Raw genomic sequence first — 19,331 nt, 5'->3', positions numbered from 1 at the left:
AACGATTTTGTTAAAAAAATTCAAATGTAAGTTTTAAAACAAGGTCTATGTTTTAATGGATTTTTTTTTGAAAATCACTATTAAAGGTACCTGCCATAGAACCGTTTTTTTTTTTTTTAATCCGATTTGCTCCGAAACCACTCATTCGATTTCAACGAAACTTTTTGTAAGATAGAATTTACATATATTATATTAATATAAGCCAAAAATAAAATTTTTAAAAAATTAATTTGAAAAATCAAAACAGGATATTGAATTTTTTTTTTGAAATTTTGGTTTTAGATGTTTCTACAAAATGGCATACCAGGTTTATTTTAAAACTTTTTTTTCCAAAAAATCATTTATAAAAAAATAGTTTTTTTTTTTAACGGCTCTAACGATTTTGATTTTTTTTTTTCTAAAAATGTATCTTAATAAAACAAATGAAATTGCATACTTGTTTTGGAGGGCAATTTGATTTCAGATGTTGTTTTATTATTTTGAAAAACCGTTTTTTATTTTTGTTATTTTTTTTGTTTGTTTTTATATACATACCTTCAATAATTACATTTAATTAATTTCTACATAAAAAGTCATAAAAAGTTAACCAACTTGAACCCTTAGAGAAAGTTCGTGCGACTCAGTCGTGCATTTTATTTCATTTCAAGTCATTTTTTTAGAAAATTACTCCTCCCGACACGGGGTGAGATATACCACCTTCCCATAGTAAAAACCGTTATCAATTCTCGGCGCCTAAGTTATCGTACTTGTGCCCAAATTCATGAACTCTCTGTGTTTTGTGGCATTATTCTTCTTATGTTAACAATTTTTTTACAGCCTTCACCCTTGGGTCGATGATGCAAACCAACTATGCCCTTATTAGTTTTATAAAAGACATCTTAACTTAAATAATCTGAAAATTCTTTTTAGTATTTTTTTTTATTTAAACTTAACTCCGACAAAAAAAAAACTTTCAACAAAACATAATCTTACACTTACATTACAATGTAGGTTAATTCATACAATACAAGTACAAACTAATTTAACAACAAATTATTTGTAAACTACTCAAATTATACACAAAAATATATTAACGATAAATTATTTGTTTAAATAGATCCATACTCAATACGTAAAGTTAAAACTCTTACAATTAGCTTAACTTATTATTTATTAAGTTATGTTATATATGATATATATTTTTCTTTGTTTCAATAATATTTTAGTATATATGTATTTGTATTTTATTTGTCATTTTTTGAAAATTTTTCAAGTATGTAGGTATATCTTTTGTCCTTGTTTTTTTTTCTTAAATTGCCAAATACGTATCAATTAGTTATTTATGTTTATAGAAATACAAAGATACTACAGGTTTTTCATCTCTTCAATTTTTTTTTTTTTTTTTTATTGGAGCAATTCGTGAAATATTGCAGATGCTTTCTATGTTTGCATTTATTTCGGTTGAAGTGCGGTATCAAAGGAAATTTCCTTCAATTTCGTAGTTTTAACTAACATTTCAATTAAAAAATATATGTTGTGTTTGTACATTATGTATGTATCTTAAATATTTCTAATTTGTATATAATTTTAATTTTATTGGCATATTTTTTTTTATTTTTTAGTTTTGTGTAGGTATTGATAAAATATTATCTGTTAAACAAATTTATTAATTCTGAAATCATATTTGCTTATGTATTTATGTATTATATTTTATATCTATATAGTTTTTATAAATGTTCCTTTTTATTACAACATTGACTCTGGTATTTTATGTATGTATTTTGTGATTTAATTTTTATAACTACATTTCAACACTTATTTTGCATATAACTTTAAAAAAAACAACATAAATGACATAATTTAAATTTAATTAAATATTATTTATCTATATAACGAGCTGGAAAGTAGTCAATTCTGGTCTTTGTGATCGTTGGTAGTTCCCAATATGAAAGTAATTTTTAGATATGGGACCAGTTTGGATTCCATCTGGAAGGGTAGGTAAAAGAGTTTTTCTGTATTTTATATTCTTTATTGCATTTCAAAGTATAGGTAAGTAATAAAACTTTCTTACTCATTGTGATACATGATTTTAATTCATTTTTTAATGCCCAAAACCAAAATTATCTGATTGAACTTTTAAAATATTTATATCTTCCATATTGATGTTTGGGTACCACCAACGATACAAATTTCATGCTTTTATCACAAAAAAAAAAAAAACAATCGTGTTGCTAAACCAGCTCATTAATAGGTTCTAACATACACAGTTTAATATCAACTTCAAATTGTTGGTTTAAACAAGCAATTACAACGAATTCGCAAAATAAAATATGTTTCGCATTTTAAAACAGAATAAATTACCGACGTGATTTTGTATTTTTTCTTTATAAAATTTAGGCTGGCGCGGACCAATTGCCTAAAACGACACTGACCTGACAATGGACTAAAAAAAAGGAGATCAAAGAACAATATTTAATTATACATGTAAGGTATTTAATTTTTTAAATTATAAGTATTTCTACTTTATGCGAAAGTGATATATAAACTCGATGCGCAATATAATTAATCATAACATATAATTTGTTTTAAATTTTAAATTTAACATTATGCTACTCTTATATACAATATAACTCTTTTTTATTTTGTGATTGTTATTGTAGTTTCACAATTCTTTTTTCATTGTAATTGCTATTTATTTGAAGCTTTAAAGCATTATTCACTGGAATATAGTACACAACATTATGTAGGCTGGTGTTCAAGTTATTCTCTTTAGTTTTTTCATTTCCTTTGAAATTTGTATTTGTTTGTTTATATTACTGCTTCCTAGTACTTTTAAATGATTAACAAACGGTTAGTAAAATCCATATTGATGTTTGTATAGTTGAGTGCTTTTTTTTGGGGGGTTTGGGGGGTTCCTTAGTAAGTAGGTTGTTGATATTCGCCTTGAACTGTAATTTAAATATGGAAAGTAAATTATAAAATATAATAGATAAATATGTATGATATTTTAAGTTAATTTTTTTAGGAGACGAAGGTCCTAAGGGTGACTCTTATGTATATGTCTGAGAATATTTTGTCATCTTCAAGAAAAGGTTATACTTTTATGATGTGTATTTTTTTTAAATCAAAATTGCTCAGTTATATTATTGAATTATTATGTACATATAGAATTAAAACAGTGCAAATATTCGCTATGAATTAGATGTTGCGCTATAGTCGCTTTACAGGATTGTGTTTTCGATAGCCAAAAAATCCCTGTAGTTTTTGGTTTCTAAGTAACCAAAACTGTAATAAAAAATGCTATTTATATTTTGTTGTTTTGTATCTATTTTTGTGTTAGGTTTGTATTTATTTATTTTTTTTGTTTTTGTATTCTTTTTATAGATAAGCAGAATTAACGAGGCTGAAAAAATATTTTAAACTTTTGTATTCTTATTTGAAAGGATTTTGTTTGTCTGTTAATTTGTTAACACTGACGATAAGAAGATAAACAAGTTTTATTATTGAGTGCAAGCGTTTATTTAATTTCGATTAGTGTGTGTTTTGTGTTAGCATCTTGGGTCTAGGCTAAAGTTTTAATTCACATTATTTCCATTATATTTGACGGTACGTCCGAAGTTGGACTCTAGGGTAAACTGATGAGCATTCCTTGAAGCGCGTGTGTTACGGTTGAATTGTTTCAGGGAGACGTTACGCCGCGACCGACGCACTGTGGGGCAACTTGTATGGGAGACCGGAAAAAACTCAATTAAAACTAAACTACTGAACCAATTTTCATGAAATTTGCAGAAAGGTAGCTAATAGCAAGACAAATCTACACCAATGACCACCCATTGCCACGCCCACTCAGAAAAAAATTATATTAAAAAATCAGAAATCAAGTTTTTGCAGCTGTAAATGACTTACTTCCAATCGCTTTTTTAGAAAAATCAAATTTTTTTGAGTTTATTTGAACATTTTATTAATAAATACCGTTTAAATTTTACATAAATCAAAAAAAAAAAAATCAAAAATTTTCAAAAAAGGAAAAATGTCCAAAAACGGTAGGTATGGCATTTTTTTCAAAATTTAACTTTCTTGGAAACTTTTTTTTCCTTGGTTAGTTCTAAAATTTAAACGGCTACCAAGCCTAAACTTTTCCTTCAATTAGCTGAACATTCCATCAAATCATTCCATCCTTTTTTTGGAAACAAGTGGAACTAAAGATAAGAGAATCTTCAAATAACCAGTTTTACTGTATTCCGATTCCGATAGTTATAAATAAAGTCAAAAAAGTGGCTTAGTGAAAAAAACATTTGTTTTAATAGGTAAATGTGCAATGCAGGTTTCATTAACACAAACTCCTGATCCCAACAGCGACTAAATTGGGAAAAACTTTAAAATTGTGGGTTTAAAATTTTTTTTTGCAATCTTATCAAAAATTTTGGGCAAAACGGACTTCACATTCAGATTCAGCATGCCAAAATACATTTAGAAAGATTTGTCTGGCGAAAATAGCTGCATATTTCTTTTTTGCCTTATTTTTTTTTTTGGTTTTTTGAATGACTTTTTCAGATTGAAATTGCTATAAAAACCGAATACGGACGTCTTCGGGTGAGATTTTTTTTTTAAACTATTGCTGAGATTCAATACTATCTAGGAAAACCTATCCGCCAACAGAGGCAGACGGAGGCAGTAGTTAAAACCTAAAAAGTCACTAAAATTTAATGTTTTTTTGTCAAAAAAATTGTATTCAATTCTTTTTCGCTAAACTAATGTACCATATTGTTTGTCAATTTATTTTAAGCCTATTTACAAAAAAAATTGGTTCAAACCTTTAAATTTTAAGGAAAATAGATCATTTTGAAAATACTTGTATTTTTATCAGTTTTCACTGTTTTTCAACTTTGAGCGATAATCTCCAGGACCACAATTTTTTTTTTGAAAAACAGTTTTCATTTTCTGATTCTTCAACTAATTTACTGTTAGAAACACGTGCAGTATCAAAATAAATCGTACTTCCGAAAGTTGGGTTTTTTCCGCCTTTTCCCCACTGTGCGACGGTGCTCGAGAGACGTAATTGTATCAGTTATTGTTATGGTGTGAACCTGCTACATTAGTAATTTCTGTGATTGAGAAGTATAACTGCAATCGCGTGCGCGTTTATACATAAACTCTTTTTTTTTTGAGTAGGGATAAGCGGGATTAGTAGAAACATAGTAAAATGGCATTTTGTTTTTGCAAATTTGGGTAAAAAATATTTGTTTGACTTTGAGTTTTTTCAAAAATTGTAGCGTCGTCATTTTTCCATAGATTTCAATGTTCTTACATCTTACTTGTTAAGAAGATATAAAAAAAACTAATTTTCAAGTTTTTTTTTACTTTGACATCGATTTTGGACATACATAGATATATATGTATGTAAACTTGCATTAAAACATGTTTTTTTAAATTTATATTTAAAAACAATACCGCCCATATTATTGAATAATTTCAAAACATGTTTTATCTCAAAACATATTTAGTGAATGTTAGATGTTGCAAATTTTCCCAAATTCGGCACTATTATACATAGAAAGATTTGAAGGCAAAATCTTAAATAAAATTTTGGTTTAATTGCCAATTAGTCGAGGTATGCCAAAATTAAGCAGTCACAAAACATTGTTCCCTCTTGCTATTTTTACAAAAAAAACAAACACCACAAAATTTTGAAGTTTGGAACATTAATACACCTATTCCGTAGTCTAATTGTTAATTTTGAAAATGAAACAGCCCTATAAAAATCCTAAATTTAAGGTTACATAATACAGTGCCGCTCACTTGAATAGCACACCTTTTTTTTTTTAGTTATAAGTGCATATAATTCCTGTCTCCTAATACCAAAATGATCAATATTTTACTTTTTGGTATGTCCCCTTATGCACTCTCTCTGTGAGCGAAATCATTCATTTTCAATGACCCGTTAGTTAAATTTTGCAATTTTTTGCGGAACAACTCTGAAAAGAGTGCTCCTATTCTGGCTCACTTGAATAGCACATCCGCTTTTTTTTTTTAGTTTTCGAGTGCAAATCAAAGAAGGTAGAAATGCAGAAATGTTCTCCGATGTCTTTTAGTAATTTAAAGCTGATTTCAGTTTAAGTGGGTCCCACGAAATAATTGGTAGAGGAAGAAAAAGCGAAAATCATGAGTGCCCCCGTCTATTCGCCAAAAAGGTAAAAAAATGCAACAAACCCGGAAATTTCTTTTCATTTTTTTTACGCAATGAGTCCAATTGTGAATAAAATGGGCACGTTCAAACACCTATCGGATAGGCTATCTGAGATACCCGTATCTGGAATATCTTTTTGAACAAAGAGGTATCCAGATAGCTTGCCCAAGCAGCTACTAAAAAAATATGTAAATATTGAGAAGAGGAAACTTTTTCTTTTGAGCAAATTACATTTTTTTTATTGTTGAATAGTACTTGCACAATCGCTTTGACTTTATTTCTTGCAATTTTTTTTATTTTGAAGCTGAATAATCGCCCGAAAAGTAATCAAAATAAAAAAAAGCCAAATGTATATCAGCTGATCACTCGGATACCTGAGGTATACCAGAAATTCTGGGATACCTTCAGATTATTTTTTGACAGAAAATGGTTCGTTTCCTTGCTAATTTTTAACATTGTTTACAACAACAAAAAGCTATCCGATAGCTTTATGTTAGCTCTTTGAACGTGCCCAATATGAAAGGGTGAACAGTAAGTGCTGTTACTGCAGCTGACAGAAGAGCGATTCTACGACTCGCGTCAAATTCACATGACTCTTCCGCCAATATAAAGGAAAAAAGTGGTGTAAAAGCAATTGCTTCCATATTGAAACCACTGATTTCGACGTCTAAACAGTTGAAGCCATTAAAGCTAAAGACAAAACCATCGATCTTATGACATGAAATAAAGCATGTTTTCTCCGATAAGAAAAAAATTAGTTTAGATGGCCCCGTTGGCTTTAACTATTATTGTCATGATATGCTAAAGAAGGGCCATGCATTGGATCATAAAAATAACAGTTTAAGCCAACGGGGCCATCTAAACTAATTTTTTTCTTATCGGAGAAAACATGCTTTATTTCATGTCATAAGATCGACAGAAACTTAGGAGTGTTTATCGATGGTTTTGTCTTTAGCTTTAATGGCTTCAACTGTTTAGCCGTCGAAATCAGTGGTTTCAATATGGAAGCAATTGCTTTTACACCACTTTTTTCCTTTATATTGGCGGAAGAGTCATGTGAATTTGACGCGAGTCGTAGAATCGCTCTTCTGTCAGCTGCAGTAACAGCACTTACTGTTCACCCTTTCATATTTTATTCACAATTGGACTCATTGCGTAAAAAAGTTGAAAAGAAATTTCCGGGTTTGTTGCATTTTTTTACCTTTTTGGCGAATAGACGGGGGCAGTCATGATTTTCGCTTTTTCTTCCTCTACCAATTATTTCGTGGGACCCACTTAAACTGAAATCAGCTTTAAATTACTAAAAGACATCGGAGAACATTTCTGCATTTCTACCTTTTTTGATTTGCACTCGAAAACTAAAAAAAAAAGCGGATGTGCTATTCAAGTGAGCCAGAATAGGAGCACTCTTTTCAGAGTTGTTCCGCAAAAAATTGCAAAATTTAACTAACGGGTCATTGAAAATGAATGATTTCGCTCACAGAGAGAGTGCATAAGGGGACATACCAAAAAGTAAAATATTGATCATTTTGGTATTAAGAGACAGGAATTATATGCACTTATAACTATAAAAAAAGGTGTGCTATTCAAGTGAGCGGCACTGTATATTACTACACTTAGGAGCAAAAAAATGGAATCAAATTTTGCGTTCTGTAAAAACGATAATTGGTTGTGAAGTAATGGACATACATGAATGTTAATTGTACCATTGAAAAGCTTGAAACAAAAGCTTTAAGTCAATGCTAAGAACTCAAAAATCCGTTCGTTGGTTCCATCCATCCAACATAAATGAAGTATGTAAGGAAAAAAAAAAATTGAAATTAAAATACAAATTATCTGGAAAATTTAACATTTAAAAAAAATTAAGTGCAATTCATTGACAGACAACGCTAATACTATCGTTGGAAAAAAAAAACTGAAATTAAAACAGAGAGTATCTGGAAAATTTAACATTAAAACAAATATGAAGTGCAATTTATTGGCAGATAGCGGTAACACTATCGTATGCATTTTTATGTTTTTACCAACAATTCAAAGTAAAAAATACAAGCTTTAAAATGAGACCATGAGACTTTGAATAAAAATATTTTATCCATGGCAATTTTTGTTTTTAATATAATATAATTTATTTGATTCCGTTTTTTTGCTCCTAAGTGTATAATGAGAAGCTAAAATAACTCGTAAATACACATTACACCATACCTTGTTGTTGTTGCTGTTGTCCAGTAAACGGTGACTGGCTATATTGATCCGCTTCATTTTCCATTGGATAGTTTGTATATTCCTGATTCGCTGGATCTGACTCAAATGTGGAAGCAAAAGCAGCTTCTGCACCAATTAAGAATCGTTTGTAAGCTAAGAAAGCACATCCTGCCTGAAAGTTGTTTTTAAAAAAGTTTTGTAAATGATAAAACATCTAATGAAAAAAAAAAATAAATAGTAAGTGCGTTAGCATACCCATGTGAAGATCGAAAAAAAAGAAAATGTTATGATAGCTTGCACAGAACCAACGCCTTCTCCTGATGGTGGTGGTGCGGCAGAACTCCATTGAGACCACAAATAGATAAAAGCAATAAAATAAAGAAATGCCCAGAAACCTTAAGGAAAATTCAAAATTGATTTTAATTAAATTCCAACAATATAATATTATGCATGTAGTAGTTCGTTCTTACCCGAGAATCCCAAATCACCTAAGACATAATGTTTTCTGCTTTTAACAGATGACATTTGTTCGAAAAAATATTCTCCAGCAATGAATCCCATTGAGCCCAGAAATCCAAAGATTCCAACTATAGAGCCATATTTACATGCAGCTGCATCGTTGTCAAAGAGGCAAACTTCTTTGCCGTTTTCCTCGCGCCATGCTCCCGAAGACACGCACCCAAAAACAATGATGGAAAAAAGCTGAAAAGTCAAAAAACTGAATTAACTATCCCCTTTTTGGGTGAGTGTGAGTGCTTTTATTAAACCAAAAATCCTATATTTTTTATTTGAAGGACTTCCTTATAACCTTATAGATCCTAAAGGTTCAATTTTAATGGTGGGAACAATGTATTCGACCGTAGGAAATGTCAAGTAAATCATATGACGCTTCCATAATAGAGGATACAAAAATGTTCGATGTTTTAATCAAAATCAACATTACCTCGAAAATCTATCTGTAGATCAAGATAGAGCCTGAACGGATTGATAGATTTGCTTGGAACAGTACAAATGAACAATAACAAACAATTAAAGTTTTCGTTATTAATTCTTATAAACAAATCAAAAAAATATATATATAATTATACTTTAGATTTAAAACTTTTAAAGCTTAAAAGAATTGATGAGATTTAGGGCCATTTGCTGAATCGAAACTAAAATAATTTATGTTGAACATAATTTCTTATTCTCTATTTTTTTCTCTGCGTAAACTGTCACATAAGGGTTTATGTTGAACTTAAATGCTTAAGACCCGTTTGCTGAATCAAAACCTACCTAAGCATTTAAGTTCTACATAAATCCTTATGTGACAGTTTACGCAGAGGAAAAAGTAGGGAATAAGAGTTTATGTTCAACGTAAATTATTTAAGTTTCGATTCAGCCATTCAAATGGACCTAAGTTTCGATTCAGCAAACGGCTCTTAAAGGCGTACATATCGCACCCTCAGTGCAAAAGAGCGAGAACTCAAAAATAAAGTTCATTTCGAGAAAACGCTTCTGCAAAATACATACTGACTCTAAACTTTCCCCTGTAACTTTCCATGGGACAGCAATTTCCATAATGTCAAAGCTTTATTACAAGAACCATTATGTTTATTTTATAGTTTTAGAGCCAATTTTTTAATCTTCCAATAAACAGTCAGTTAACTGTTCGACGAATAAAGTTATTAGGCTCATAAACAATCAGATAAAAACATTGAATTTTTCAATCAAGAATAATTTATTCTACAGACTAACAAAAAAAATTGTCAAATTCAAAAATATTTAAAATTAAACGTCATTTTAATTCATGATTGTTTTTGTTTTCTTGTGTTCCACTGTATTTTTTTCAAAATTCTTTCAAAACAGCTTTGACAACTGACACAATATTTTTGTTGAGATTATTCCTTAGAATAATTTTTATTCGTCTCTGAAAGAAGCAGATAGTTTTATTCTTAGGAATAAACTATATCTGCTTGTTGAAAAATTGATTTTTTCTCTATCCTTAGGAATAAGTACTAACTGACTGTTTAACTGACTATTGAAAAATTGGCCCTTAATAAATTTATTTTTTTAAATTGTTTAAATTAGGAAAGAGTTTGACTTTTAATATAGTAGGAATTGGATAAAAACAGTCATAATCTCTCGAATTTTTCGTTTACGTTAACAACAAGCCCTTCAATAGAAAGGTAATTTAAAAAGCAACATTTCCTCACCATTATCTCAAAAATGTCATTTTTTGACTTATCGCTCTTTTGCACTGAGGGTGCGATATATTTAAGCAATCTTAAGAATTTGTATGAGGAGTAAGCAGGTGTCATTTACTTTAAACTGACGTTGTACACATTTTTGGGGTTTCGTGAAATCTCGGATTTATCTAGAAACCACAAAGAATTTCTGAGCCACAAACAAAATTAAAGTTGTCGTTATTTCAATTAATTACCTTTCATAAATAGATGTTTCAAATTTGTGATTGCCTTTTTGAAATTCAACTTTAAAATTTTTTATATTTGATTATTGTATGCAATGCCGTCTTTACCATAAGGGCACACGGGGCCCGTGCCCAGGGCCCCCATTCTCAGGGGGGCCCCGAAGGAACGAAAATTTCTCTCACACATTTATTCTCAAAACACTTTTGTCGGGTAGACCATCTACCAAAAAAGTTTTAGTTTTTATATGGCAACCAAACAATCAAATAAAGTTTTTTCTACTAAACGGAAAATATATGTTTTCAAAATGAAAACAAATTATGTGGACAAAATTCTAAATCCAAACGACCAAACCAAAATTCAATTTTCCAAAAAATAAGACAATTATTTAAAAAAAAAAAAACAAGAAAAATATCTTTTTTTTCCACTGTAGCTAGGATTATTTATTAATAAAAACAACGAATTCTCTTCCATTATCTTTTTCCTTAAATAATAATTTCGTTTGAAGTTTGCAAAACTGTCAAATTTTTAGTGCTTGTGTAAAAATATGTGTAGATTCGTATTAAAAGACGAAAAAAGAATCAATTCGTCGGCAAAAAAACATCAATACTTTTTCCGTTGGAAAACGTTTATCCCTCTACTGCATACGAAGCCAAATATGGTTTTGTCTGTTTGTATGCACTTTTCTCTTCGCTGTCACAAAAAAATGGTTAAGATTAAATACAGTCCTCTTCTTTAAGTTTCTGAGAACCCATAGAGATAGTTTTTTCGTGTGTCCGATACAAAATAAAGGTGTATTTTATGATCACAGGTGAGCCGATCAGTCTTGTGCATTGAAATCGAAAGTGTAGAATATATTCATACTTTAAATGTTAATTACTGCGTTTGTTTGTAAAGTAAAGTGGAATTAAAAATGTATTTTTGATCGATTGTCTAATTGTGTATGCTATGAACCAATTTTGATTGAAAAAAAATTATTGGCCTTGTCTTGGGAGAGCAAAAAGTACGGAAGCCATATTTGGCCTTGTATGCATTAAGGGGTTGTAAATCTACACAATTTTTGTTGGAAAATTTTGTTTCTTAACATTGTTAATTTGCTTGGAAGCTATGTTTTACTTCAGAAATGGAGCCCCTTCGCTTTTAGACACATTTTTCTCATGTTTACCCCATTTCCAGCGGCGTAACCACAAAAATTTTAGGGGGAGGGGGGCTCGCTTATAATATTTTTCAATTATTTTATTACTTTTTAGACAAAAACAAATTGCTTTTCTCGGTTCCATGTCTTAAAATGAGCCAAATTTGAATTAATTCTTAACCTTTTGTAATGCAATGTTTTTTTTTTACTTTGTTTTGTTTTTAAATGATAAATATTTATCTTTTGATATTTTTAATTATAATTTTTACATAATCTGAATAAATAAAATTAGTAAAATTTCTTACCCCTTAATGCATACGAAGCCAAATTTGGCTTATAAACAAATTTTTTAAACAAATTAATTTAAACAATTTTTTTTAATGTAAACTGTTTTGAAACAACCCAAAGAACCCATGTAAAGCATTTTTTAATTTTTTTGTCCGCTAATATTAATTCATGCAGTAGAGGGTTAAGAAAAAACTATTGCCGGCTCGTCGACGGTACATCAATGTTTTGGTTCAATGGAAAACGCCATGGTACAATGGTTGGCAACCCCAAACATTTTTTAATTTTAATTGCTCTCGTATTTAAAGATTGACACATAAAATTCATTAAATAACTTAAAAAAAATTGTTTTTCAAAAAAAATATTTTTTTGTTAAATCCAAAAATAATTTTTTTTAAAAGTTTTCTTAATTTTAATATCAGTATAAACCTTTCTTATGTCAAAATTTTCATTAAAATCGATTGTGTCGTTTACATTAAAAAATCGGTTCTATGGCAAGTAGGTATCGTTAATAACGGTCCAAAAAAATATTTTTCTTATTTCAAAAGTGCGGCTTATTTGCAGCATTACATGTTTTTTTTCAAACTAAAATCGTTATCCGTTTTTGAGAAAATTGCAATATCTCGAAAACTTTATATTGGAGATCCGTTAAATCCGTACAAATCGTCTGTACCGAGTTTTTAGCAAATCTATCAATCCGTTTGAGCTCTTTTTTCCAATTCTTCAAACTGAAACTTATAACGGATACAGGGTTATTATTGGCAGTGGCAACGATTGATGTCTCAATGCACGTATTATTGGCGCCCCCTGCCAATAATAAAGACGCTAAGTACTTTATATGGAACGATATATTGGCTCGCCTTTTTCACCAACCATTGCTTTGAAGCCAACCATTGCACTTATTTTACTTTCCAAAAGGGCCCCAAATTCTCGTGTGCCCAAGGGCCCTAGGATAGTTAAAGACGGCCCTGATTGTATGTGCTTTTGGTTAATATAATAAATATAATCCATTTGCAAAGTGTTACAATTTAATAATAACTATTAATCTTACCGAATGACGAATTTTAAACAAATTGTCATAGGTTTGAAATAGTAACAAACTGTAAATCTATGTGTATACATTAGAAATTCGAGATGTAACAAAACAAAAATCCTCAGGTATCATTTTTTATATCATTAATAGTTTAAAATTTTTTGCTGAAACGGTGCGAGTTCTGGAGTGCGAGTCACAGGATTAAAAAAACTTACTTCCAAAATAATTTTTAAAAAATGGTCAAGTGCTCAAAATATATGCTAAATTTTAGCTAACATAAAAAATTCTATCCAAAATCTTATATCAAATGCATTTTCGAGAGGATTTTGTTTCGGAGCTTAAATTAAGCTAAATTTTTGACAATACATTTTTTTAGAAAAAAAGTTTTCAGTTGTCAAACATTTACCTTGCTCTGGAACCCGGTTAAACTTTTATCTTCAGAGTAAAAACTGTTTGCAGAAGGATTGATGTATTTTTTTAATAAAAAATCAAAAACTGAAAATAAAGAAAGAAAATTGGGAAAGTAATGCCGACTTTTCACGAGTCGATTTAAGCCGCACGATAGATTACAATAAAAGCAGGATTTTGTTTTGTTATTGTTTCGCAAATAAATACAATGATCTGATCTGGATCACGAGAAAAATACAACACAGCTTTTATTGATGATGAAAAAAAATTTTAAGTGAATGTAACGCAAAAATAAAATTCATAGGTCAACGCTTGTTTGTAAATTTGTTAATATTTATAAATGTTTCATACACCATTAATTCTTTTGTTTTGCAACTAAGAAAGTATTTAGCCACTTCAAAAATGTATTCCAATTCTCACAACTAAATAACGCTAAGTTAAATTCTTTATTCAACAGACATAGATACAAATGTCAAAAACTTATCCTCGGCGAAAAATTTAACCAAATTCACACACGACCTAAAACTAAGACTTGAAATAAATATCCCATTTTCGAAAAATTGATATTTAAAAAATATATGTTTATATTTTTCTTAGAGCCGATTTTTCAATCTTCTAATAAACAGTCATTTAGCTGTTCGACGAATAAAGTTATTAAGCTCATAAACAATCAGATAACAACATTGAATTTTTCAATCTAAAAGAATTTATTCTACAGAATAACAAAAAAAAAACTGTCAAATTCAAAAATATTCAAAATTAAACGTCATTTTTCTTTATAATTGTTTTTGTTTTCTTGTGTTCCTCTGTATTTTTTGTCAAAATTCTTTCAAAGCAGCTTTGACAATTGACATAATATTTTTATTGAATTTATTCCATAGAATAATTTTATTCGTCTCTAAAAGAAGCAGATAGTTTTATTCCTAGGAATAAGCTATATCTGCCTGTTGAAAAAATGATTTTTTCTCTATCAGGGGAATACGTACTAACAGACTGTTTAACTGACTATTGAAAAATTGGCCCTTAATCCAAAAAATTAATTTTTCTATATGTAATTTTTAATTAGTACAATCAAAACTTTTGTTTAAAAAAATCTGTTGAAGTTATTGTGAATCTTGAACCTAGTTAAAATAAACAGAAACCACTTTGCTTAAACTGTTTTTCGGAATGATTTTTCGTTTTTTCAAAATTGAATCAACGTTGACCATACTATATTTTACATTGCGATTGCAGTTGAATGTTTTTATCAAAATCGCAGGGACCGGTTTGGAGAAAATTACCTATATTTTAACAAAATTCTTACGTGGAAGGTACCTTAATTTATGGTTCAACTATACTAAAAGTACGAAAATAATTCAGAAATGTTTTTCTTCCACATTCGTGCTTCACTTAAAAAAAAAACTGAAGTTTCGATTAAAACGATGTTAACAAGAGCGATGTTTTCAGCATCATTATTTTTTTGCGGAAACATCAAACCATAAATATTTTTTTCTATAAAAAAGTACCGAGTAAAAATAGTATAATTATAATTATGCTTAATACGCATTTTAAGAAATGTGATCTCTGAAAGCAAAAGTTAGCTTTAAAAAGAAAAAAAATGAACAAATTAAAAAATACAGGTATGTTTAGGTTGAAATAAATTTCCTCCACACAGATTTGTTACAAAGAAAAGCGTATATCTTCTTAAACCAAAATATCAAATTAAGTTATTGCGATTAGTTATGATTAGGGCCCGGATTTGTATGCCCTAAAAACACGAAATATGCGCTTAAAATTACTAAATATGCCATCCAAAATCCAAAATATGCCTCAATAAATCCAAAATATGCTGCAAAAATACTTAGTACAGTACAAAAGTAAACAATATATCATTTATATAATATCTTAGTACATTAGTTTCATAAAAAGGTTTTGTTAGCATGAATCATGAAATGCTTCCTGAAGTTTTCAAAACTAAACCGTTGGGATTTGATTTTGATAAACTTTTATACATGGAAAATGACCTCTCCAAGTCCACAGACGTTAGTGAAGCATTTATTAAAGAGCTAATCTGATTTATAGAATATTGACTATCGAGGCACTCTTCATTTTCATTTAGGGATAACATGGTGGAGAAATTCTTCATTTTTATGTATCTTTCGTTTTTTTGAAGAAAATTTTCTAGTTTTTTACAAATAGACTGACCCATTGAAGACTCTACTGCATTTATTTTCGAAATTGCTTCCTTCATCAAACTTACTTGTTCACTAAGCGAGTTCCAGTTCCTCTAGTCTTACTATAGTCTCACTGAGAAACCCATAAGGTGTGTTTTTTATTACCACCGGGCTTAACTGGACAAATAAAACGCAGTCGGGGCTAAGCAATTTACATGTTAAATACAACAACACCTTAGCCCCGTGGGCTTACTTGTTTAGCTTGGAGATTTCTCTGGGCTTAACTTTTTGAACAGTTTTAAATCTGTGCTACCAAACTAATTTTTTCAAAAAATGTTTAGAATTTATTTAAAAACGTGAAAACTCACTTTTGGAATGACAAAATGTATTTAACTAGTTTTGGTAGCATACATTTTTGTGTCTCTTTGTAAAACATACAAGAAAAATACAAGAAAAACCTGAAAGCGAAAATATGACAACTCTAAATTTTTGTTGTGTCTGCTGTTTTCGGAACATTCAATATGCAGTGCTGCCAAGATTTCAGGTTAAGCCCCGAGGCGTTTTTTTTGTCCAGTTAAGACCGGTGGTAATAAAAAACACACCTATAGTTTAAACTTATGAAAGTCAGCTGGAATTGTGTTTAGTGCTGCCAAATTTTCAACAGTATTCTTTTCCAGATGAAGATAGAAATGTTTTGTCGCAGAAATTAGTTAAAGGTTCTTAAAATTTAATTTTCTTAAAATATGCTCGAAATATGCATTTATTGTGAAAATATGGTCACTAAGCCAGAATATGCATTTATACCAAAATATGCAAAAATATGCGCTAACGATTGAATGCCACTTTAAAGCAAATCTCTTGATTCGAAAAACTATCTGATTCATTTGTTTCTAAGGCTGTCCAAAAAAAATATGCATTTGCATAAAAATCCGGGCCCTGGTTATGATATAGCGTTCGTGGATCGGAATACATGTAATCATGTAATAGTTAATATATCATGAAAAATTATACGATTATTCAGGTTTTAAGTTTTCATTAAAAAAATGTGTAAGTAATCAAAAAATTTTTTTCATGGACTCATTATATTTACAACTAAAAACGACTTCTTGCTAATATTCCCATGAATCATTTCCTAAAGCATAGTCATAACAATACCTAAAGAAACCCTTCTTATGGTTTAAAAGCTCGTTTCCACGTTTTTGCCTTATAATTTTCTGTTTTTCATCTGTGGTTTTGTGGGGGGGGGGGGGTCATTACCCCCACGACCCTCCCCCCCCCCCTAGATCCGCCACTGAACAGTTCAAACATGAAACTGTGTGTTTGCAATGATTTCAAGAAAACTTTTTAAATAATTTTGTGTGGCATTAAAACAAATACATTTTTTCAAATGCATTCTGTTATTGCGGTTTACATTTCTTTGTTTAAATACATGCTCGAAGTGAAATTTTGTATCAGTTTTGGAGATATAGATAAAACAAAATGTCACGAACATTCCTACACAAATTAAATTCACTAATACACAGTAACCTCAAGACATGTCGATGTTAATCAATTCTCAGAGTCTTATTGCACAGTGAGATATGAAGTGGAAATATTGACTTTAAACTTTAAAAATTTAATATCGTGAAGATTTCTGTTAAAAAGTTAATCATTATATAACTTCAGCACAAACATCATTAATGAACACAAAGTACAACAAAAACAATTAAGATTACCTACGCAATTTAACTATATGTAGGTATTTTATATCCATCACAATTAAATACTACTCAGTCTTTTTTTCAATTATTGATACGAATTTACATAAATGAATTTTGTTCAATTCTCCTTATTATAAATAAAACGAAGCCAATGTACATACCTATAAACGTACCTACCTACATGAAAGGAACAAAAAAAAACAAGCTTCCAAAGAAAAATCAAACCATTTTAGGCTTACCTACTTTAAAAATCGATATATTTTGAACCTTTATTGTTATTTTCATAAACAAGTCTTTAAAGATAATGTACCTACAAAGGAAAATAGTCTAAGACTTAGGTTATTATTTTAAGAAATGCTCAGCTGTATGTATCATACAGAACAGAAAGTTCCCTTTTTTTTAGTTAAATGATATCTGCATATGTAATGCATGCAAATTCAGCAGCAGGAGCATTTTCAAACAATGATCTCATCTCGATTGTATTGTAATAGTGATAATGATAATGGTCACTCTGTATGCATGACCTCACTCCTTATTAATTTATTATCATTACAACACAGTCAGAATGTATCCGTGCATTTTCATCACAGATACATTTTTCGGAGTAAAATCTTTAGAGGTTGTACGGATGCATAGATAAATAGATGAATAAAACCCAAAGCTTTGGAAAATTTGAAAATTGTTGACCTACTTTAGTTGAGGGAGGAATTTCCCCGTCACGTCGCGTCGTTGTTATCATTCTTTTGCGGAAAGACAGAGGACACACAGCCCATTATAGGAAATGAATACGTGGGAGTAAATGCTTTTTACCACTCTTACGACATATTAAAAAAAAACCAAAAGTTTTGCTTTAAGAGTTTGTATCAAATTTGATATTCAAACTATGAATTCATGTTGAGTTTGGATGTGCTTCAAGCATCTTCAGACTTCAGAGTACAAAGAAATAAAGCTCTGTTTTAATAATGGCGATAGTTGATAGATACAGATAAATACTTTGAGTGTTAACTCTGCAATTGTGTTGGGTTGCAAAAAAAAAATCATTTTTGAAAAATCGATATTTGGTTTCGTGAGTAGGGAAATAAAAACTCAAATCAAAATCATATTTTTGTGACAAAACCTACCCAGCATAAGGCTCGAAGAATAACCTGTGGCCGCTGGGCAAAGGAGATTGGATCAAATGTCCCCCCAGCTTTGCCACCTCCATAAGCCCCACCATTGTTCATCATGGTTATGTATTTGATATTTCTTTCGCTGTCTTCCTTTGAGAATTATTCAGCAAATTCAAGGTTTTTTAAAGATATTACTTGTAGCGATCTAATTACACGAAAGAAAATGTAGGTGTTAACTATAAGGTGTGATAATTGTTACTGTTACTATTAGTTTACTATACGAGTAATATGTTTTTTTTTTTATTTTTATTTTTTTTTTACTTTCAAGTTCAAAGTCACGTTTATTTCTACAGCGAAAAATAGGGAAGCCAGATAAACACGATATCGAGTCGAAAATTGAACTGACAGGAGAAGACGACAAACATGGATAAAAGTTCTGTGCGGGTTGACACTTGGGATTTTATTTTATACACACAAAGTTGCAAAAGAGGGTTGATGAGAAAGGAAGTTTGGCGCAATCGTTTTAGAAAAGTTATACAAAGCTTTTGGCTCATATAATAAGTTAAAAATATTTACAATCTTTTGCCTATGCAGTAGAGAGTGAATGTAGAATCTTTTTCTGTAATAAAATGAATGGTCGATGATGATTTAGTGCGAATTTTTGACCCTGAACTTTTAACATAGATAAGAGATGGTCACTTAAGAGAGTATATAGGGAAACATTTTTTGAGA

The 19,331-nt window shown here is 29.9% G+C and overlaps 1 protein-coding gene across 2 annotated transcripts; it reads right to left on the bottom strand.

Annotated features, from left to right (window-relative positions):
- Nucleotides 1-2,882: 2,882 nt before the first annotated feature.
- Nucleotides 2,883-19,054, bottom strand: LOC129918083 (synaptogyrin). Of its 2 annotated transcripts, XM_055998433.1 has the most exons (6): nucleotides 18,921-19,054; nucleotides 18,612-18,804; nucleotides 8,839-9,070; nucleotides 8,624-8,763; nucleotides 8,369-8,540; nucleotides 2,883-2,927 (listed from the first exon to the last, which is right to left on the bottom strand). In XM_055998433.1, exons 2-6 carry the CDS (start codon nucleotides 18,714-18,716, stop codon nucleotides 2,896-2,898), a joined length of 681 nt encoding a protein of 226 aa, XP_055854408.1. In that variant the 5' UTR covers nucleotides 18,717-18,804; nucleotides 18,921-19,054; the 3' UTR covers nucleotides 2,883-2,895. The 2 variants fall into 2 exon arrangements, with proteins under 2 accessions (XP_055854408.1, XP_055854407.1); XM_055998432.1 differs by having other exon boundaries at nucleotides 18,612-18,989.
- Nucleotides 19,055-19,331: the final 277 nt, after the last annotated feature.

Source organism: Episyrphus balteatus, chromosome 4 (assembly GCF_945859705.1).
Source record: "Episyrphus balteatus chromosome 4, idEpiBalt1.1, whole genome shotgun sequence".
In the NCBI taxonomy this organism is placed as follows: Eukaryota; Metazoa; Arthropoda; class Insecta; order Diptera; family Syrphidae; genus Episyrphus; species Episyrphus balteatus.
This window is presented reverse-complemented; position numbering and strand designations above follow the sequence as displayed.